The sequence below is a fragment of the Serpula lacrymans genome (assembly GCF_000218685.1).
Source record: "Serpula lacrymans var. lacrymans S7.9 unplaced genomic scaffold SERLAscaffold_9, whole genome shotgun sequence".
In the NCBI taxonomy this organism is placed as follows: domain Eukaryota; kingdom Fungi; phylum Basidiomycota; class Agaricomycetes; order Boletales; family Serpulaceae; genus Serpula; species Serpula lacrymans.
Genome location: NW_006763298.1, coordinates 1296026 through 1318542, shown reverse-complemented (window position 1 = coordinate 1318542; position 22517 = coordinate 1296026). Strand labels below are relative to the sequence as shown.

General features: G+C 45.8%; 7 protein-coding genes across 7 annotated transcripts; 4 read left to right on the top strand and 3 right to left on the bottom strand.

Annotated features, from left to right (window-relative positions):
- Positions 1 to 690: 690 nt before the first annotated feature.
- Positions 691 to 4479, bottom strand: SERLADRAFT_416571 (uncharacterized protein; the record flags this gene model as incomplete). The annotated part of the gene is made up of 13 exons (XM_007320287.1): positions 691 to 793; positions 825 to 1134; positions 1185 to 1497; positions 1652 to 1681; positions 2173 to 2330; positions 2441 to 2540; positions 2588 to 2713; positions 2747 to 2975; positions 3025 to 3069; positions 3169 to 3313; positions 3363 to 3765; positions 3818 to 4051; positions 4100 to 4479. 13 exons carry the CDS (start codon positions 4274 to 4276, stop codon positions 691 to 693), a joined length of 2373 nt encoding a protein of 790 aa, XP_007320349.1.
- Positions 4480 to 4511: 32 nt separating this feature from the next.
- On the top strand, positions 4512 to 4727 carry SERLADRAFT_371353 (uncharacterized protein; the record flags this gene model as incomplete). The annotated part of the gene is made up of 1 exon (XM_007320286.1): positions 4512 to 4727. One exon carries the CDS (start codon positions 4512 to 4514, stop codon positions 4725 to 4727), a length of 216 nt encoding a protein of 71 aa, XP_007320348.1.
- Positions 4728 to 6860: 2133 nt separating this feature from the next.
- SERLADRAFT_371352 (uncharacterized protein) lies at positions 6861 to 10181 on the top strand (the record flags this gene model as incomplete). The annotated part of the gene is made up of 16 exons (XM_007320285.1): positions 6861 to 6969; positions 7029 to 7153; positions 7259 to 7372; positions 7517 to 7571; positions 7810 to 7899; positions 7952 to 8308; positions 8361 to 8415; positions 8478 to 8597; positions 8652 to 8842; positions 8898 to 8984; positions 9042 to 9105; positions 9162 to 9256; positions 9311 to 9580; positions 9638 to 9731; positions 9786 to 9922; positions 9985 to 10181. The coding sequence occupies 16 exons, from the start codon at positions 6861 to 6863 to the stop codon at positions 10179 to 10181; spliced, it is 2160 nt and encodes a 719-aa protein (XP_007320347.1).
- Positions 10182 to 10329: 148 nt separating this feature from the next.
- SERLADRAFT_471836 (uncharacterized protein) lies at positions 10330 to 12655 on the bottom strand (the record flags this gene model as incomplete). Its single annotated transcript, XM_007320284.1, has 9 exons — positions 10330 to 10714; positions 10770 to 11010; positions 11062 to 11165; positions 11218 to 11362; positions 11422 to 11499; positions 11555 to 11708; positions 11763 to 11907; positions 11956 to 12272; positions 12330 to 12655. The coding sequence occupies 9 exons, from the start codon at positions 12399 to 12401 to the stop codon at positions 10480 to 10482; spliced, it is 1491 nt and encodes a 496-aa protein (XP_007320346.1).
- A 3096-nt stretch (positions 12656 to 15751) lies between these two features.
- On the top strand, positions 15752 to 16308 carry SERLADRAFT_394116 (uncharacterized protein; the record flags this gene model as incomplete). Its single annotated transcript, XM_007320283.1, has 5 exons — positions 15752 to 15778; positions 15815 to 15901; positions 15954 to 16131; positions 16187 to 16226; positions 16284 to 16308. Coding segments are annotated over 2 exons (182 nt in total), but the record flags the coding sequence as incomplete, so codon positions are not given.
- SERLADRAFT_491421 (copper radical oxidase-like protein) lies at positions 16282 to 20340 on the bottom strand (the record flags this gene model as incomplete). Its single annotated transcript, XM_007320520.1, has 16 exons — positions 16282 to 16697; positions 16748 to 16850; positions 16879 to 17184; positions 17243 to 17514; positions 17576 to 17795; positions 17857 to 18207; positions 18265 to 18446; positions 18511 to 18644; positions 18715 to 18840; positions 18893 to 18971; positions 19031 to 19408; positions 19470 to 19597; positions 19673 to 19865; positions 19928 to 20067; positions 20134 to 20225; positions 20287 to 20340. 16 exons carry the CDS (start codon positions 20338 to 20340, stop codon positions 16450 to 16452), a joined length of 3006 nt encoding a protein of 1001 aa, XP_007320582.1.
- A 1304-nt stretch (positions 20341 to 21644) lies between these two features.
- SERLADRAFT_471830 (uncharacterized protein) lies at positions 21645 to 22310 on the top strand (the record flags this gene model as incomplete). The annotated part of the gene is made up of 1 exon (XM_007320282.1): positions 21645 to 22310. The coding sequence occupies one exon, from the start codon at positions 21689 to 21691 to the stop codon at positions 21920 to 21922; it is 234 nt and encodes a 77-aa protein (XP_007320344.1).
- Between the last annotated feature and the right edge of the window lie 207 nt (positions 22311 to 22517).

Below are 22517 nucleotides of genomic sequence, written 5' to 3'. Positions count from 1 at the left end.
TGTCCTCACCATCACTAGGAAGATCAGCACATTTGATAGACCTATTCATGGCCATATGTGTACAAGGTCCCCGCTTAAAGTGATTTGACCTCACAGAATACACCAAGTTGTTTACGTTCCAGATATTTCCATGTCCACCAGAGATGGAGTTTGTTGATTGATTTGGATTGGATGGAATTACGGTGGAATGAACTGGCTGCTGCAGCTGCAAAGCTTGAGGGGCATAAAAACGATTATGTGACTCGTATGAGGGCGGAGTGTCACCATCAAATGGATTCATGACACTGCTCAAGTTCATTGAGGATGGGGGGGTCTAAATTAAAAAATGATAGCAATGTTAAAAGAGTGTGGATGGGTGGGGATTGTCATTGGGTTGTGGATGTCTTATATGATGGATGTTGGGCTGGCGCATGATGTGCATTCTGCTGATGCATGGTGTCATGTTACTATAATGTCACATTGTCACACTAAAAGCGAGAATATTGGTATGTCCCCCACCGCTTTATAGAGTGTGATAGTACCTTTAATCAATGAGACATCAGCTCCAATCTACACGCATCAGTGATGATCTTGTTAGCATCAAGGATGGGAATGAAAGATCCAAAGGCCTGTATAATTTTTGCGTCTCTCATTTTTGCAGTATTGAGGATTAAATCCTCCGGATTGATATGGAGCACAGCCGGGGAATCCTCAGGCAGCCTCTCTCTCTCTCTCGGTATTTTGGTCAAGTAGCGGAAACTGTGCATCTATTGGAGGCACAGTTATACTGTAGGTTGATCCCACAAGATAGATCCTGTGGGTGTGCAAGATAATAAACTATTGACATCTTGACACTTAGCATCTGATAGGGTAGGACCACATCACCGACATCTAGCCTCTGCAGAAAAACAACCTTTGCATGCTGGTCCATCATTTTGTCTTGACGGACAAGCATTTTGATAACTTGACAGACATGGTGTATATTGTTCTCATCCTTATACGCAGCATGGTGGCCTACTTTGATCACATTGCCATTTTGGATAACCACGGTTGCACATTTTTGGTAGTACATTGGGCCAAATGGGGACCTGAACTTCACTAATGCCTGCATTTTCTGCCAGATGCACGGTGGCTCCTTTGACAAGGTGCAAAGACCTGATATCAGCGTCAGTATGAGTTTCTCGAGACAAAACTGAACAACCTACCCTGAGGTGCAGACTGCTTTGTATTCAACCCAAGATGATGTGCAACTACAGGTGATGTTTTAAATATACTTCCTGCAAGTTCCCCGGCACTAATCCACTTAGTACTCATCCTACCATTGCTAGCCTCAATCTCTGCCTCAAAGTAACCACCACAGACAAGGTGTCGCAGTCGAGCAAGTGATATTGCGCATTGAGCACTGTCATGAGACAGAGCTTGATGATTTGAGTTAATACACCACCCCCAAATAACACTGTTAAACAACTTGAATCCTTCCGTGGCAAATGTAATGGCAGGCCCGTACTCTCTGATGTGCTGAATGATATGTAGTAAAATATGAAACTTTGGTTTATTGAACCATCGTGGTGTCCATTTTACAACACAGATAAGAAAATATTGAATGGCATTTGAAAGACGGTCCTAGAAACTCATTAAGATGTGCATGTGTGCGAATAGAATTAAATCTCACCAAATAGGCTTCTAGGTTGTCGATTTCAGGCTGATATACAAGGGGAACCAGGAAACACAATGCTGCCCAAGCCTCTAGGATGCTTTGTGGGAGCAAGTCATAGAGCATGAAAATAGCAACTTGGCTGATGAGTCGGAAATCACGCCCTACTGTTACAATTGACGTACCAGTACCTACTTACACTTCACCTTTTTCGTACTTTTACTTTTATTTTTCCAAGTCACATGACCAGTCATGTGACACAACACCTGACCAGTGTCTAGACTCACCATGTGACCGGTCACATGCTAAACATTGGACTTTAAACTTTATTTACAACTGTAGAGTACCTCATGTATTTTAGCATATATACAGGAGCAATACATGGGGAAGGACTCAGCAAGTCCTCCTGTTGTCTACCAACAACTAACTCGGTCCTACCAAATGGGTAACCACTCCCACCTCTTCCTCTTCTTCTGAGTGTTGTTTTTGTTGTGCTCCAGTGCCCCAAGACTGTGTCTTGTTGGTGTTGTCACACCTACAAGGGAGCCAGTGTACTGAACCAGAGTATGACCTTGGAGCATTGTCACTGAGGGGTCAAGACCAGATACATCAATACTCGATAATCTAGCTTTGAGTATCTCCTTTTCAGAATCTGATAGCCAGCTAATAGCATCTTGCCAGAAGTACTTGCTGTAGCCTAATAAGACAACATGCAAAACCTCAACAGGTGTAGCTTTGTGTGGGTTCAGGTCTGACTCAAGGTTTTTTTAGTACTGACAATAAAGACACGAAAGTGATGCCACTTACCTTTAACATGCCAGATAGGATTGTATGGATTTGTCGGCATTTGAGACAAAATCTGCTGAGTTGCATCGTCAGTGTTTGAACCTCTGAGCTTTTTCTTAGCCTGTTGTAATTTATCAATAAAATTGTGAAGAAATGTGTCTTTCACACCTGTTGATGTGCGAATTCCTTGATTTCGGGCCTGTGGAACCCCTTGCAGTGTTTTCCAAGATAGTTTAAGGTGATGCTTGCGTTTCTAAAGGGTTTCTTGAGTGTCCAATCTAACAGTTTGTTAGTCTGCGTGAAATGCCTGAGTAAGGGACAACAAACCATGATGAAGCTTTTTACCCAGCTAACAAACCCTGTTAGTTCTTGATGTCCGCTGGCATTGCCAGATGCCCAACAACATCGACAAAAAAAGCGTGATCTCAGACCTGCATGGCAGGCAAATTCACTCTGCATTGGATTATCCCCAAGCAAAGCGAGAATAAAAACAAGTACAAGGACAACCTCGTGGAGGATGCAATCATATGCCCATATGCCGGCTTCCTGACACTCTCTGATGGTATGGACAGTTAGATTATAGAAACCAAAGATAGCATACTTACTCGAACTCCCGAATAACCCCATCTAACATTTCAAGCGGAGGTGCACTGTTGGATGTACAAAGGGAGTGAATACTACATTCACGTTGAGCGTGCTCTCATGGAAGACCTGCTGGAACAAATAGAAAGCTGTTATGTTCGTTCCACTTCTTTGATCGGTTACCAGATGTATCATCACAGTATAACCACACAGGGTAAGAAACAACTCGTGAGCCTTTTGCCTTGGCACGCCATGGGTTTAGCAGGCTAAGGGGCCATTCCTCTATAGGGCCATCACAAGATCTTCTATAGCCTTGGCATTGTTAACACTGGATTAATTCATAATGATAATAAAGACTTACCATGAATGTTGTTGAAAGAAGGATAGGCCGAACCAAGGTATAGGCTGCTAATGAGATCCTTACCATAGATAGAGAGTTCGACTTCGGATAGATCAATTTGATCTCCTTGATTACTGATCCACCCAGTTTGATTGGCTCTGGCCTCAGAAACCATACACCACGCAGAAAACCACATTATGCTTGATTTTTTGTACCATCGGTGCGGCATACAAACTGTACCATCTTTCAGAAGTGTTGGTTCAAATGTATAGTAGTCAGTCAGGCCTTTGCGGTGCATTGGAGTGAGCCTGTGAGGATTTGCGTGATGCAACCATGCGCTAGCCTGTCGACTTTCATATAGTCTTGTTCCTGCATCTTCTGGGTAGAACTCCAAATGTTCTCGTATGAGTGGATTTGCCAAGTCCTAGAAATAGTAATGAGTTGTTTCATGGCTAGCATGAGCACCAAACACATACCATTGACACCAGAGAGTGTAGTTTCACGGTGTAGTATGCATGTCCAAAAGCTCCCATGTATCTTTGCATTTTTACATTGCACACGTCGTTGAGATACCTCGAAAGAGCCTTCATTTGACCTACAGAAGGAACATTGCTAACACCATTTATTTGTAACAACCATAAAAGAACTTCTATGTCTTTATCAGAGAAATCAGAACGCGGTAGGTTTGCAACAATATCCAATGTACACGACTACAACAAACATCAGTATCTTAACATACAACGTATTGACACACTAACTAAACGATCCTGCCATGGACTCCATGCACCTTTGTATACTTGTGGCCTTTGACGTGATTGTCTAGATCCGATTTGATCTAGAAAGAAGGGATTAAACTTTTTTTTTTTTCTCATAGCACTCACAAGATTCTTGATTATCAGTGGAGAGAGCATTTTCAAGTAGGATGCTGCCCCCATCAGAGCTCTCCGAATCAGGGGGGTCTATTGATGCCTCAACGTAGGCAGTCAATGCTCTTTCAAACTCTTGACGGAAACAATCCTAACGATCACTCCAAGATTCTACATTGTAGTTGTTGTCCTGTTGTTCAAAGGAATCCCATGGAGGAGGAGCGATGGCTGGAACTGGGAGATGAGGGTCGATGTGGTTGGCTGATCTGCGTGAACAGATCATCAAGTGCAGGATGGCCCTGCAATGACATATCGGACACATCGTAGATTGCAGAAGATGCAGCATCTTGTAGCATCTGACCAATTTGATCAGCCTCACTCAACAGATGCATATACCGCTCAACAGCCCGCTGATGCTTCTTCGTCAATTCATGAGCAGCCGCATTTCGTGCAGTTTGTTGCACAACAGCATCAGAGCATCAAAGACAAGTCCAGCGTCTGGATTGAGGATCACAGATGAAATCTAAGAGAAACATGTTAGTCATAACTAAGAATGCATAATAATAAAAATAGATTTAGCAGCGAGGGAAAAAAAACATACACTCAGGCAATTTGATGCGTGAAGACATAACAGATTACACAAGAGGTGGGGTTGGCAGGATGCAATAGAAGACCACAGGTTGCGCGGAAATAAATTAGGTTACAGGCAGCGTAGAGGTAATCTACACCAGCAGACTGAAGTATTCACAAGAGAGTATGTGGATGGGAGGCGTGGAACACTATGGAAACAAGCGTGGGCTTCTCAGTCGCTCCTCGTCAGATTCATTCGCCGCCAGCGTGCAGATTCGGGGATGCCCGCACTCTAACGCGATTATGGGTGGCTGACAATCGAACCTCTGGGCGTGTAGCTTATTAGAGCTTTTCAGATAATCGTCGGCCAAAGGTCTGGGCACAGATAACGGCCGGACTGTACGCACTGATAACACTCAATGCCCAAAGTGCGATAGTTAAGTATACGGAGAATATATCAAGTAGCATTTTCCCCAGACGGCGGGCGTGGTACTGAAATTGTATTCTTACGCTTGTCACCCTAATCACGGCGGAAGGTGCAATAAAAAGGAGACCTAACCTTCCAAGATAAGTGAGATAAGGCCAGGTACGGGTAAGCACGCTCAAATGAACAGTGTTATCGATCAACATCATAGCTTATGGCAAATTACTGGCTTCCGCGGCACCATCCTAGGCTGATGAAGAAGAAAAAAATGTGAATAAGAGTGTTACATTCAGAAAATCTGGCTAGTAATAGCCACATGTATGTGGTCCTAGGTTTCGCTGATACTTGGTGTATGTTAAGTTACGGACCGGACAAAAATAAAACTAGGTCTTGCTGGCTCATGCCAGTGCGACGCCGAACCAGTTACGGGTAATAGACTTTGAAGGCCGGGCGGGTGTTTTGAGGGTCCTGAGACATGAAATAAAGGAAAATTACATCGTAAAAAGTCCACCGTAAGTCACGAGTAGATGCTAAAATCACAGTAATGATGGCCACTCGGCTTGGAGCTGGAGCAATTGCGAAGCACATGGGAAGTTGGACTCTTGGGTTCGACTTCAAACTTAGTTTGCCGCGGGGGACGAAAGTTAGTATGAGTGGGAGCATACGTGACGACGTGACTTTCGGCTACTAACTCTGTCACCAGAATGCAGGTTACTTGCAAGTGCCAGCGTATGCGAATCTGGTCCCGCTAGTCAAGCTAGTCAAAAGGTATGGGAAACATTATATGTGAGTATTTATACTGATTATATCTTTGTCTCCACGTTTGGGCTCTTCCTATCCAGTATGACAGCACTCAGGCATCTTGCAGTTATCGGAACACATAATCATCAAGTACCACTGTGTGCCCTGGACAAGATGCGCTGACATGATAGCCAGTCACACGGTAGCGAACACTAGATAATCGAGATATGTATCTATATCTAAGATATAGGTCCAATTCATCATTCGTCTGGTTCCTGTACGCGCGCAACGTCTAAAAGAGAGCAAAGCTACCACCTGCCCCACTTGCCTTCCACTCGATTGCTAAAAATATATGCCTCTTTTCTGGACATACTACGATTATACGCATCTATTTATCAACAAAAGGAGCCGGGTACGCCAGCTTATAGGTGATAACAGCAGTCTCGGAGATATTCTCATCTCCCAGCCTTTTTTATCTCATGCTTACACTTACACTTATCCTGGAAGCTTACGGTCAAAAAATACTCCCTTGGCGTGAGGTACATTCTTATCAGTGCGGGCCCCTGTGAACCCGCACTTGTTCGAGTACAAGAAGGGCAAAAGTCACGCACAGAATGTGATAGAACGAACACCCGTTCCCTCACTATATTGACTATCCTTTGCCTATAGGAAATAGCATGCAAGATTCTGAAGAGGGACGCTATAGTCCTGCAGACCTCGAGAAGCTTGGTCTCGCAAAGAATGGTGGTAAGTGGCCTGCCATTTGGCTATCACCAAACCTAACACGTAAACTTGCAGAAGCAATAATTGAGGCCATTTCCGACTTCGACGACCCCAATATTGACAGGGAGGGTGCCCTCGTTGGCGTTCTGGGTAACTCTCTAACCTTCGCCGTCGATCCTGTATCATTAAACCCTGATGTTGTATCCGCCAGAGGACGACTCCCCATATCCCGAGGTGCGGTCTGCCGTTGCAAACACGGATGACCCTGATATTCCCGTGTCGAGTATCCGTACATGGGTTATGGGTAAGTCATCGGATATGCTTGCTCGCTTTGGAACTCTTTCATATGCATTTACCTTCAAGGTATTGCATGGGCGATCATAATAGCCGGCTTGAATCAGTTCTTCTTCTTCCGGTACCCGTCTGTGTCTATTTCCTCTATTGTTGCGCAATTGCTCTCTTTTCCCGTTGGAAGAGCTTGGGCAAAGGTTCGTTTCATGGCTTGATTAATATGCTATGCTAATTGATAGTAACCTTTTCCCCACCCTTGCTTATGCTCCCATAATGATAATTTGGCTATGCTATAAACGCAGGTTGTACCTAATTGGCGCATTTTTGGCGTACCTCTCAACCCGGGACCATTTACGATCAAAGAGCACGTGCTCGTGACAATCATGGCTACCGTGGGCTCGGGTTCGGCATACGCGGTAAGTGATTTTCCCTAGTCCTCGCATGGAGTTATCGCACCATCGGAGCATGAGGTTTTGTTATCTTAACTATTCTTATTTGTTTACTTCCTTAATTTGCACTTTTCCGGCGTTATAATGTCCTAATCTTTTATCCGAATGTAGACAGACATTGTCGCTGTCCAACGCGTCTACTACAACCAAGTCTATAACTTTGGATGTAGGTCTCATATTGTTGATGTAGAGATTGGCCCTAACAGCGTTCATTGTATATGCGTTCCATCACGATCATCGCTGGTAACACGGTCTCACTCTGTCATGACGCTTCGATCTATTTCTCATGACATGCGCACCCCGGACCTATCCTCGGATCTCTCTCCTTCTATACCTTTCGGCTTAAATTGAAATTCTTTTTCTCACTTCATCTTGTGTCCTTACCCGACCATGCCCGTCCGTAGATCAGTGGATGGTTGTGATGTCGACTCAGCTAATCGGTTTTTCCATTGGGGGTGTTCTTCGGCGATTCCTAGTTCAGCCCCCGTCTATGAGTGCGTTTTTGAAAATAATGTTTTTTCGATAGCTCATCTGACTGTGCTACAGTTTGGCCTGCTAACCTAGTGACATGTGCATTATTCAACACTTTGCACGCGCAGACATACGCGGGAATGGGTAACCGTGGCGGTATCTCTCGCGAACGATTTTTCTTCTACGCCTTTGGGTGTGGTGTATTATGGTATTTTGTGCCTGGGTACCTCTTCCAAGCTATTTCCTACTTCTCGTGGGTCTGCTGGATAGTTCCCGACAATATTATCGTGAACCAGATGTTTGGCTATGTCAGTGGAATGGGAATGAGCTTGATCACGTTCGACTGGTCACAGATTACGTACATCGGGAGTCCCCTCGCTACACCATGGTGGGCTGAAGCCAATGTTGCATTTGGCTTTGTCTTCTTCTTTTGTGCGTTTACCTCCACTCTTTATATGACCATTCGTATTGAATAGTTTCACAGGGCTCGTTGTCCCCGCCTTGTATTATACTAACACATGGGAGAGCAAGTATATGCCGTACGTCCTTTTTTTCTTTACTACATACCCATGACTAGATGCGGGGGGAAATGGTAATTCAGAATTTCTTCCCGTGGGTCATACGACAACACGGGTGCGGCTTACAACGTCACCCAAATCATCAATGCCGATGCATCGCTCAATATGACTGCCTACGAAGAGTACAGCCCGCTATTCTTATCGTATGCCCGCCTTGTTATTCTGAATTGGAAAGCGAATGATTAATCCTGTCGCAGAACAACATTTGCAATGGCTTATGCCTTATCATTTGCGTCTATCACAGCGACTCTCATGCACGCTTTCTTATTCTTCCGAAAGCAAATATGGGTTCAAAGCAGGCGTTCAATGCACGAACAGCCAGATATCCACGCTCGATTAATGTCGAAATATAAGCAGGTGCCCGAGTGGTGGTACATGATTATTTTCTGTGAGTATAGCTTGAACTACGTTATTCTGACTCTCATGCTACATGTGTCCGCCAGTATCAATGTTCGCGATTGGAGTGATTTCGATAGAGGAGTGGCATACGGAATTCCCGGTGTGGGCATTTGTCTTGTCATTAATCATCGGTGCATCTTCTTTTCTATCTTTACTATAATTTTACCTGGAATTGACTGGTTTGTTAGCATTTTTCTATGTCATTCCTATTGGAATGATACAAGCAATCACCAACCAGCAAGTCGGACTGAAGTAACTTTAAACCTTGTCTGAGTCTGGCATTGGCTGACAAACTGTCCTATCCCTAGTGTTGTCACCGAACTCATTGTTGGGTATGCACTTCCTGGCCGTCCTATCGCCATGATGATGTTCAAGACATGGGGTTATATTACCATGGCCCAAGGTTACCTCACTCCATGATCGTTTAATTTTGCGTTTATTGACACAGGCAATATAGCTCTCACTTTTGCTTCTGATTTTAAACTTGGACACTACATGAAGATCCCACCGCGTCCCATGTTCTGGAGTCAAGTCGTTGCTTCTGTGGTAGCGGGGACAGTGCAGCTTGGAGTCCAAGCATGGATGTTCACTAATATCGAAGATATGTGTAGCACGACTCAGAAAGATGGATTCATATGCCCAAGTACAGAGGTATTCGGAACGGCTAGTATCATCTGGGGTGTTATCGGCCCGGCCAGGCAGTTTTCCAAAGGGCAGGTTTACTATGGTTTGTCACGTCTCATTTCAGCCGCTTGCCGTAGTTTTGATGAATGAATTTCTGTAGCTCTTGTCTACTTCTTCCTAATTGGAGCTTTATGCCCTTTGGTAGCATGGCTAATCACGTTGAAGTGGCCGAATGGTTTCATCCGCTATGTCAAGTACGTTTGTTTGCCATCCCAACCTTTGTGCTTTTGATAAATCACTACGATAAGCTTCCCGGTTATCTTCAGCGGTATCGGCGCAATCCCTCCTGCTAGTGCTCTCAACTATGTCCCGTGGGCAATAGTGGGATTTATTTTCCAGTTTGTGATTAGAAGAAGACATTTCTCATGGTGGGCGAAATATAATTGTGCGTGATGGCATTGTCTTTCCAAATTACGGCCATGTTTGAGATTTATCTTGCACTATCAGATGTCCTTTCAGCGGCCATGGATTCTGGGGTAGCCGTCTCCATCATCTTGATCTTCTTCTGCCTACAATACCCAGCCAATGGCACCATAGGTTTGAATAGTATTCAAACATGGTGGGGTAACACAGTGTTTCTGAACACTGCTGATGGACGGGCGGAGCCTTTGCTTACAATCCCTCCCGGACAAACATTTGGGTGAAGTGGTTTGCTCGTATCATATCGGGATATACACTGATATTCATAAATATCCATAGACCCACGACATGGTAGATCATGACTCCTGGTTTCTTCGTTCTGATACGCACTGTACGATAACTGCGATGATGTCCAGCAGAGATAAATATCATGAGAGTGATTGGTATGGATACATTATTCCGAACACACAAGATAGCAACATACAATAAACCAAAATGGATAAGTGACGACAAATGTCATGTAAGTATGAAAGGGTCGAAATCAACGTTATCGGTATGAGCACATGAAACTGCCAAATAGATCTAATTTTTTGCCAATGGGCTGCCACTATACTTCGCTTTAACGCTTTTCGTCAATGTGCGTAACATGGCAACAGTGACTGGAGTAGATAGATCCTCCGAGGGAGCAGGAGAGGTGGCAGCACTTAATGGGAGAGATGCGTAGCTTGGGGTGACATTGACCCCCAAAGTATCGTCATCACCAATAGTAGACACTTCAGAAAGAGATATACGTCTCCGTTTCGTAGGGGTAGACGATCTATGTTCCAGCGTGTAAGAGGATAGTTTTAGTTGTAGTTGACAAGCGAACAAACCTGCTTGCTATGCTTGTACCAAAGGATGAACGCCTCTTGGGTGATCGCCGCAGTCGAATCGTATACATCGCATGAAGTTTTTCCTCGTATGATAGGCCCCACTCCTTGACAGCATCCAAAACAGCCGCATATTGAGCCTTCTGAATGCAGTGGACCTCGGTGGGTTTAATTTTTAGCATGCGCCCGACATGGTCCTGGGCAAGATCGCAGAGTTGAGGTATAAAACTCCTCGAAGGAAATTCTGGAAATAATATAAAATGTATTTCAATCGCTGTCCTGAACAGTGACTAACCTCGACCCATATCTCTATGCGATTTGACGTCTTCAAGTATTTCATTCGCAACCTCTCGAATCAGAGGAAGCTGTAACCAGTCCTCAATAGAGTCGAACGTTTGCCTAATCCATCGTGAATATACTAGAAAGTTGTCAGGTTGAAAGGAAGCCTTACCTGCTATCGCTGATATGTCGTAAATTCAATGGAGGTAAACCATCAATCTTTGGACCCTCCGCTGATAGGTCTAATCGCGCTTGAGAGGTACGGTTGAGATAATCGACAAACATTTCCAACATCTGTCCATGAAGGTTCCAGTTGACTGTATATACATTATTGATCAGTGACTGAAAAGGAAGGATAAAGAGGTACAAAACAAACATTCTTCATCGATGAGACACTGATCTAACCACTTGAGCGCAAAATTCTGCGGAGATAGTTGCAGTGACGCGAACAGCTCTGTTTCGAGTTTACATTAAATAGCTTGATACGCCAACTAGTGAGGCACACAGACCTGTAGAAGACATCCCTAGCACATATTTACCGGAGACGTCTAGAGAAAGGAGTCCTATTGCCTCGCCAAGCTTCGAGTCCAGGTCCTTGGTAACAGCCGACAGTGACAGTTTGTAGTGAGCATGTAGTACCCCCTCTTGTAGCATTGTAGAAATCTTTTAGGCGGTAAGTGAGCACGAACTTGCCATGCTATGAGTAAAAAAACAGACCATTTCTGCCAGATCAGACAACGAATTGCTTTGTTCGCTTTCTGACCACGAGATTGTCAAAAGAGAGGGCATGTAATGGCGCTTAGGTGGGAGAGCCTGTATTACATCTCGCAGACGGGTGCAGTCCTCTAAAATGCGAAATTTTCTGCAGGGGTATCAGAAGATATACATTCAAGACAGGTGTATCACGAACCTTTCCAAGTCATCCTTTACTTCTTCCAGGGGTGTGCATTCGAAGACAATTAATCCTGGGAATATCGAGTCGCTGTTCTTGACCGAAGGTAGCTTTATCGGTATCTGGAAGATGCTCTCGTTCTTCCACTGTCCTGAGGCAGGCACATTAAACTTTTGTTCCAACCAGATTGCCGTACCATCGTTCTCCGGGTTCAATGACAACCACGCGCTCCACCGAGAGTGCATCACGCAACCACTCGCTAATCTCTCAACACGACCTTGTAGTGTACGAAGGAAAGAGCCTCTAGCCCACCTTCTTTCGTGTTCCTCGTGATTCTAGTAAGATGAGGTCACCACAAAGCAAATAATAATAATTTTGCAGTGTAAACACACCTTCTCAAATCTTTTTGCCAAATCTTCATCTGTACGTGGCGGCTTGTACTCAGCCGACAGTCTTTGTCGCATGCGTTTCCTCACAGGAGTATGCGATTCAGTAGGTCTTGCCTTGCGTTTGTTCTCAGGCGAATACCCAGTGCTCTGAGTAAGGCGTTCGTTTTGAACCTTCCGACTATAAGCATCGCTCCGTTGACAGGCCTCAGACCACTTGACCCGAGTAGATGTACGCTTTCTCCACCTTTCAAAGACTTCCCTCACCAACGAACACTTTCGAGAAAATGCACCAGCTGTTATATTGTCAGCTTCTTCATTAACTGGAACATCACTACTTGGCAATGAAGGTCGGCGAGTGAGCGAGCTCTGCAAGGTGTCGCGAGATGAGGTCAGAACTTCTCTTAGAGTTGAGCGCGTTGGCGTTTCAGAAAGCTCGTTGCGCAGAAAGCTGGGGATAGAACCAAGAGATCTGGAAGTTCCAGGAGAGGGAATGACTAGAGGGCTGAGAATCTCCGTTGGTGCAGCAGATAGAGAAGTTTGTAGGCTACCAAGGGAGCCGAATATTGATTTCAAAGGTCTAGAAGATGCGACTGCAGGTATAAATGTCGTTGCAGTGGGCGTAGGTGGTAGAGATATGGGCTGATGTTTACCAAGGGGTGGAGGTTGAGCAAGTGGTGAAGGCGAAGTGGCGTATGCCAAGTCGTCTGTACTTGTAGATGCAAAAAGGGAACCATGCGATGAAGTTGTCCTAATGCTTGGAGCAGCGAACGTTCCTGACGACGGAAATACATCATCGCCCAAAGAAAGTGGTTCAGTCGTTAAACAACCGCCAAGTAGAGTGCCTGACTGCCTGCGTCTTTTCGATGACTGAGAAATATCAGATGTAGGGGTAGGCACATCCGTTTTTGTTGGCAATGTGCCACCACCGTTCGACTGAGATGACATTTTTGGGGGAGTGAAAACGGGCGCAAAAGGATTTAAGGAAGGCGTGACAGAAGGAGATTGAGCCAGTGGCATTGAGGAAGAAAGAGAGTGCTTTGATAAACCGTTGTCTGGGATTGGAGTGATCGGTTGATCGAAGACTGGTTTAGACAGCATTGTTGGTGATGGGGCAGCGAATGAGCTAAATGCTGAGTTCGATGACGTGGCCGCTGAGTTCGATATGAGTTGTGCATTAGTATATAATGTAGAATCAAACGAACCGGGCATGGGTGAGCTATTCGTCAAGTTGGCCGTCGGTGATTGGCGGAAGATGGATTGGGTGGAATTTCCAAATACTGAGGTCGGAGTGGATGTATCCTTACTTTGAGCCCCAAGAGAGCCACTCGATTGGAAAGGATTTCCAAAGATAGATGGTGAACCGAATGCACTGGGTACGGAAGAAAGATTAGAAAAGGCCGATTGTGAACTCTGGGTAGTTGAAGGCTGAGACGGTGATGCCATTTCTTGCGCAGGTGGCTTTCCAAAGATGGTGGATGCGGTGGGTGTTGGGCCAAAGGTCTCGTTGAGCCATTGTGTACCACTAGGCTTCAGAGGTGATATAGAGGGCCGCGATTCCGCTACTGAGCACGTGTCATACGTTTGTTCTCCGGTTTGCTCCTCCACGACAGCATTACTGTCGGGGCTTTCTTGTTCTTCGGTATTATGGTTGTCTTGTATATCGACGATACCTGAGTACCCATCTATGATGTCAGGAAGGGCTATGTCTCCACGAATGCTCTCGATATCTTCGATCTTGTCCTTCCCAAACAACCTTTCCAATATGCAAGCAACCAAATAAATCATTACCACGCTGCCTTCTTCTCGGAGGACGGTAGCAAGTTCAGCAAATATTCCCATCCCTTGAGAATCGACGACAAGGGGAGAATTTTTCGTAATTGGTGCGCTTTTCGCTTGTACGTGTGTACGAAACTTGGTGGTCAGTTCGAAAACGGGATGCATGGAGATGGATGAAGGAATGTCCTCGTGTCGCTCCTTCTGATCGCGAATATGAATCAGACGATGGTATACGCGCATCTCCAGTTCGCTTGAAGATTGGTAGCGTCCTCGTTGGTCTTCGTAAAATTCTTTGAGGCTTTGCAACGCTTATGACCGGTATTCATTGATATGAGCGATATGGATTACGCTAAAGCACATACTATTCATAAGTTGCTGTTCTTCCATTTGGATTGAGAAGCCAGGGCGGTCACGCTCAATGTGAAGAGCCAAAATATGGAAACGAGCACAACGATCATGACACTCTATGGCGAGGGCCCCAGTATTATGTTGCATGGTGAAATCGTTTCTTACAGCGCGCGACCGATCGCGAATAAAGTTGAAGGTTGCAGAAAAGCCGCCGCGCGGTAAAAGATCGTGAAACAGATAGTCGAGAGTTCTCTGATAGAATTCGCCGGTTATGATGGAACAATAATATCTATAAAAAAACGAATATGGTGATAGCGCACCTGAAGAACTTTAGGAGGACGTAGGTCGGACGGTAGCGTCTTGTCACCTGCGGCTCGTTCGTACATCTTAACAGCACGTTTGTGGTCTACTCGCTTCGTGCCAGGAATCTTGTAACCAATCAGCGCAGGATTTGATCGTGATATTGAAGCTCGATGAAATAAATGTAACGTACAGTTTCCCATTCAAACAGGTTATTTTCACGTTCGCGTCGGTAGCGCTCAAATCGGGCACACATATCCATGCATGTCCCGACCATGGTGATTGCATCTTCAAGGCGCTTAGGAATAAGAGGGTCGTCCATTTTCCCATCTGCTATGGCTTTTTTGCGCTCGACCTCGCGGGCTTTTACGAGCTACGTCGCATAAATGGAATGCCGGTTGTAGCACGTACTCTGAACCACGCTCACCTCTTGCCAAAATTTCTCGCGTTCCTCCGCCGTGTCCAGTTCAGGCTCTTCGACCTCATCGACTTCTACATCATCGCCTGCTTCACTCTGCTCTCCTTCACTGCCAGTGGTACCTTCGACGTCAAGAGCTTCACGGCGTCGAAATGTCACGGATGCGTTTGGGAACTTGGCCCTCGAGACACGACCCCTTCCTCTGCCGCCGCGATACCCGCCTCTCTCCCACCTTCCACTATCCAAGCCAGCGGTATTGTTTTCTCTAGTTGAGCCACCCTGCTCAGCAACCCATTGTTTATTCTTGTGGTGCGCCTTTCTGCCTACGCCTCCTGCGACATCGTGGTGTATGCCATTTGCGCGGCCTCTGTGCGTCCTAAACTGTAAGCTTGATTCCATAAGAAAATGCGAGTCACCACAAAACACCCTACAAAGCGTGCGCTGGAGACTGTAGAGGTAACAATTTGAAGGACTTAGCGTGTGCGTGCTTGTATTTGCAAGTGTTTTTTCTGAAGGGTGTAGGCAAACAGGGCCAAACTCTGCTGTATGTACCTTGCAACCGGGGGTCTAAGATTTAGTTCCCAATGTAAAGAGGCTAGAAACCGTGAATCCTAATTTGCAGTGGTCTTTGGAAGTACCATGTCTGATGGTATTTTGGATGCATGCTGCGCTGTAACAATCACCCTATGCGTTGATGTCTTCACCGGCATATGTTACGACTTTATCTCCCTTCGTTCGTCCCACCATCCTTATAAGCTGCAATACATATCTAATATCCAACTCAGGTCACCAATGCACAGAGACACTGTGTTCCTGTTCCAGGTGCTCATGTAGAGGGCCTATCGACGAAGAAATCGACGAAAGAGAGCCACTTGTACCTGAGAGAAGACAACCAAGTCCACACCCACCTATGCGCAGTACAGGTTAGAGCTACGTTTGGACGCCGAAGATAGATGTATCAAGGTGTGTATCCTCATTTGAGTATTCCCTCCCCCTGAAATCATGTTCCATCTAATAGCTATGATGTACTTCATGACGAGTTGTATACATACTCCTTTTGTGAGTACAGTACCCATACCTGTCCTGTCATTGATCTGATGAATCTCACAAACTAGCCCTCATATAATATTGTTTGGACTCTACTAGGACTTAGACAATATGTAACCTCGCAGTGTATTTCCCCACGTATTAACTTTTCAATAATCAACTGGATGAAACAAGGACGTGCAAGAAAAAACAATAAAAACAATAAATAATACCCGGTTTCCGCAACTTATCGCCCTACACTCCAGGTAAAGTAAAGTCTGGGAAATCAGGCCAATTACCCAGCTGCGCAGGATCTCCTCCAATCCTCACCCACAATGAATGTGATGGCGTTGGCCCATCAAGGATGAAGAGTTGGCTCCATCCAGGTGGGCTCACGTACGCATTCGGAGGTGCTGTGATAGTGCATGTATTTCCGGAGCAAGCAAACTCGGGGAATAGAATACGACCCCCGCTCATCACATTTCCATGAGTGCTTGAGGAAGCTGGCAAAGAATGAGAACTATGTTTTGGATATGGCCTTTCAGTGACATACCAGCTACGAGAGAAATACGCATAGTAGATGTCGTTCCTTGGAATAGGTTCACTGTTATGGTGTATTGCCCATTATATTCCCAGTCCGTTTCCATGATATTGAACTTGATTTAAATACGGCGGAATATATACCTCTATACGCATTTCCTCCGGGTACACATACGAACCATTTGGATAATACGTCTGCGGATCTGAGCCAGAGATTAGAACACGTCCGTCGGTAAGGAGCGTCGCTTCGGAGTGATACAATCGGTCGACAATAGTGGTATTTAGAATAGAGACCCGCTGGCCGACAGGTTGCAATGGGTCATAAAGGAGCGCGCTAAGATTCGGTTCCGTGGCAAGACCAAAGCCTGCGACACCTTGCTGCGCACCATTCATGATCATATAGGTGCCATCTGGAAGCGTAACCATACAAGGCATCACCCGCTTCGATGGCTACACATACACTCGTCAGCTAACATTCTCAGCTGCCGCTTGTATATCCAGTACATACCATTCGTTCCAAGGTCCACGTGGCATTCTCAGCCTCAGGTACAATTGACACACAGTTGTCCACTGCTATTGCAGCACCAGGGGTAGATCCACCACAAATCAGTATTTGGATAGGGTCAGTGTATGGTGCATACTGCGGGAACAGGACAGCAGTCCCCTCCATCGGGTAAGTTCGACCTGCAAGGAAGTTGTTTACTTCTCCTGGTATGTTCGGGAGCACAGTAACCGTATCAAAAGTAATTGGATCGAGAATGCGAGCTTCATTATAATAACCTACAAATCAGAAGGCACAAATTAGCAGGGACGTTATACTTTCAGCTATCGTAAAACAAACCTATAAAGATACGTCCGCTGGGGAGGACCATCAGGAATGGGTAGAGATTGTTCGGATCCGTACGCTGAAGGTAGTCCAAAGTAATAACCGTATCACCACCTGGCGGTTTGGGAAGAATCTCGAGGTTCGGCTGAGGCGAAGCATTACTGCCCGTTTCACCACCAACAACCAAGATACTGCCATTAGACATCATCATAGCAGTGGGATACCAGCGACCACGCTAAGAATAAACAGTAAGCATTATATTATAGTACATCTCCGTATAAAGGAGAAGATCTAACCTGAAGAGTAAGTTCATTGACATTCTCCTCCCAATCGTTGGTGCCATTGACCCCAGCGCTTCCATCTGGCGTATACAACCTCACACCAAAAGTCGACTCCAGTGACCAGCCGCCGACATTAATCTGTCTCCCGCCCTTATCAGGTAAAATGATACTACCCGAACAAAACACGTCCGTCTTGACATGCATCTCACGCCACGCGAGGCGATAGTTATCCACAAGCGTCAAATCCAACTCATAAGCACCAGTAGAATTGTCATATTCCGAAGTACCCCATTTTTCCAGGAAGGTAACCTTGTTGTTGATCCCTACTGTTGCGATGAGGGGTACAATGAGACCGCCAATAAGGAACTACTAGCAATCAGCTTTTGCGCTATTGTGAATCTTTCCAGTGAGCGTCTGACGTACCTCGTAGTGCCCAATATTCTCAGGCATATGCCAAACATTCATTGTACCATTCCAGTAGTACATTGACAGACGATCACCAGCGCCGCAGATATGAATCGGATCACCAGAGCACGGCATGTTGCAGTCCGTCTCAGGTGCGAGGAAGCCACCATTACCAGCAACGTCCGTAATGTCACCACAGACTACAAACAACTCCTTCAAATCAGAAACTTCTCAGGAACCAAGGTGAAAAGAGAGGACACTGACAGCACTGTTCTCCATACTCGAGACCCGCTGCTGGATAGCCAAATGCAGCACATTGGTTCAAACACGCATCGATTGTATTATTGGTCGTCCAGTCGAGCTCGTAGGGTAGTACGTGAACACCCGTGGCAGGTTCCCTGTACGCGCGAACGACAAACTTTCAGATACTTTCACAGAGGAAATCCAAAGGTAGGAGCCTATACATACGCATAACAACCCTGGTATGACCATTGTCCAGGTAAACTAGTGTTCTGAGGTGCTGGTATTGGAAGTATGGTTACATTGCCAGTTGAGGAATATACTGAGAGACGGTTCGGGCCACCACAGGCTTCCCTATATGAGTCATTTGAGCCAAACGCCGTCGCGAACATCATAAGATACGGACGTAGAATTTCCTTCACAGCCCATACTGCAATCTCCCGCAGGGGCCAAGGCAGCTCCGTTGATAAGATAGTCACCACAGACTAAATTACGAAATATCAGCCAACAAGAATCGCCATCAAACAAAGAAAACACAACTCACAGCACTGTGTACTATACTCAATAGCCGCCACTGTGAAATTCTCGCCGATGCAGTTTGCGATACAGTTCTCAACTGTCATGTTGCTGTTATCGTATTCGTTACCGATGACTCTGCCATTGGCATTATCCACGTAACATGCAGTATAACCCCATGTTCCTGGTAGACCAGAAGTGACGGGAGATACTGTTGTCGTACCTCCTCCGCCACCGCCACCGCCACCGCCACCCCCGCCAGGAGTAGTTGGCACCAGCTCTGTGTAGTTGTAAATATTCAAACGATTAGGTCCTCCACAATACTCAGTAGCATTCCCCGCGCATGTCATGTCGCAGTCTGAAGCAGGCGTAGGTCCTGAACCATTGTCAAGCACCAGACCACAGACTGTGATGATAGTGAGATTTTTTTTTAAAATAAAGCGAACATGCTAGTAGTCCTGACTTACAACATTGAGTCGAATATTCCAACCCTGCAAGAGGGTAGCCCGCAGTGTAACACGCGCTCGTGCAACCTTCTACGGTCATGCCTTCCGTGACAGGTGCACCATAAGCCAAAGCACGTGCCGTAGAATCACTGTACAAAGTAAATTTAACATCAGCATATTCCTTTCTAGCTAAAATCTCCACATTAATTGCGGCGTTAACTTACTTATAACACCCAAGTGACGTCCAATTGCCAACGCTAGGAACAATGATCGGCGCAGGAGGAGGCTGTCCACCGCTATAGTATATATCTAGCAGATTGCCTGCACCACAAAACTCTGCCGCGTTTCCTGTGCATGGCATATTACATTGGGAAGAAGTGACACTCGTAGCCCCATTTCGTATGAAATTGTCACAGTCTTGGAGAAAATAAAGTCAGATTTCCAATGAACAAGAAATATGAATGGCTGATATGACATACAACACTCTTGTGCATATTCAATACCAGCATATATGTACGAGTTTGAGCCAGTTGAACAGAAGTTGACACAGGATTCCACTGTCATAGCAGTGGGGCTAGTGTAGGAAGATCCGGAAAGCGTACGGGCGCCTCCATTATCACTGTACAACCAAATACGGTGAACTTACATACATAGAAACTGGACAACCCTAGCTCGACAAACTCACGTATAACAACCAAAAGCAGTCCAATTGGTCGCTCCAACGGTTTGGCGGACTTGTAGATCTTGCAGAGATGAAAGGCCAAGTGTATGCGCGATCTACGGTGGCGATGGTCACGTACGGTTCATAAAGTCATAATGGGTATAGTATGTTTCTTACCGGCAATATGGCTGCGACAGCCAGAATCAACGTACGTGCACTATTCCAAGCCATGGTGCTGGTTTGGCTGGAGGCAAACGATGACATTCGCCACCTTATATACCGATTCCACTAGGCATTAATTCAGCGGCGATTTTTCTGCTTCAAAGCAAGTTCTTTATTCCGACCTATCGTCCTTGACTAATGGGATACATCTATTTGTTCCTGCTCCTGCGTTGCCTGCCGAGCTATTCCTTTTGCAATATGGTAGACCATCTTACACGGAATTCAGGAGTAATGAGGGCAGACATCGCGAACGAAGTAATCAATCATGTACACACCTAGACATGCTCATGTAATATTGGGCAATTTCAGGGGGCAATTGCTGTAGATGAATGTAGATGAATCTGACCTTACTTAATAGTAGCGAAATGTATGTTGTCTGGATAAAATGTGTTTGGACAGTGATGTATGATGGTGATTGGCTTCTTGGGCGTAATAATATTGGTACAACAAGGACATCCGGCCTCACATTCACGGTAGACAGGTAACTTTACATCCGTTAGACACGGGGTTAAGTGCAACGGTGCCTTCTATTCGCTTGAGGAGCATATCATCTGTCTACTCATCAAGTCATTACAATACAATCGTCTCGTGAAAATGCGGCAGGAACACACCGCTCACCGTTCATAAGGGGTTTAATACCCTCAGTCTGCTTGGTGCAAGAGAACCTTCGAAGGTCATTGAGAAGTGCTATCGTATTCTCCAGGTTGCAGTCAGGAGGATTGGGTCCAGCGCTTAAAGTCGAAATAGTGTTAGCAAATTCACTTCCTAGTATAGATTACCGTACGAATATACACCGAACTAGGGAATACGTGGCGGTAGACGCGATATGATTTTGACAGTGTTGTCAGCCAGTCAAGCGAACGGAGACAACGCAGGACAAGGAATAACAGGAACAATGGTACATGTCGCTCTCCTTTTGGATTATCTAACTGTCATTGGTAGGACAAGATCCGGTCGAACTTGAAGAGAGAATGAGGATATATTCGACTTCAAAGTGACAGCGAAGTATATTCTGTGTTAGGTAAAGCAGGGGTACGTCTGTACAGTTTGAGACCAAAAGCGAGAGCGAACGTAGATGGACATATAACCCGAATAGTGCAGCACATAGCCAGGGCAAGCGTTCGACGGATCAATTCACCCTGCGGTAAAGTTGGCTAAGGGCAACGGAAAGTTCAGCGCCTTAGCGGGATTGTCTTGTGAATTTGGCAATTGAAGTAGACATACCATTCAGAAAGGTGCATCCGGATCATGACTCAACTCTAGGCCAGATGTTTCAGTCGGGGATCAGTCGCAGACAAATAGGAAATCTCGATACACATATGATAGCCTGATATTTACGGCCGATTAAGCGCTCGAAATGCGCGAAAGCAAGCAGCAGATATCGAGGTTCCAAATGCAGGCTAAGAATGAGTGCCGGGAGCAACTCTGGAAGACGAGAAGGAATGTACGAAATATAGATGACATAAGTCAGGGCAAAGGAATGCTATCAACCCTTTGGCAAGGTGGGGGGGGGCGCAAAATGTCCAGGACAGCATACAAAATGGTGCGCCAAGGACACCACAAGTCTTCCCTTCCAGTCAACCGTTTCTGATATCGCGCATACGTCTACGAACAATCAGCTCCTGAGTAAGGTGATGGACAGGTAAGGAATTTCAACTGTGGCATGCGATCTCTCGGCTGAATGGGCGGCCGAGCGCTCAGATGCCGCAAGGTACTGGGGGGAGGCAGGGAGCGATGTCCACTGGGGTTTGCGCGTACACTGCGAGGATACTAGAGCGATGTCAGTACGTGCCCGGCGGGCCCCAATGAAAGTGCAAGGTCCATTTTATTGACAGCGCCAAGGAAAGACTTCAGGTTCCTCGACATTTGCCCATATGAATGTATGTTGAAGTCCTGCGATAATCATGAATGTAGCGGACTGAACGCTGAGAACACTGAATACAACCGATGATCACTGCATTAATGGCAAGGTTAAGCTCAAAGAAGCCTCGAGCAAGGTTTACAGAGACTCGAGGAAAGCATCAGCTTAGTCATGCGAGGTGGCTGAACGAACTTTATACAGGAAAGCAGCCAAATCACGACGAGATCACACAGACCCCGCCCCAGGATATCTCTGATAAGCAAAGGAGAACAGCCCCGGGGCAAACGCGGCAGCGATATCGCGGGCGAAGGAGGACGGCAGCGAG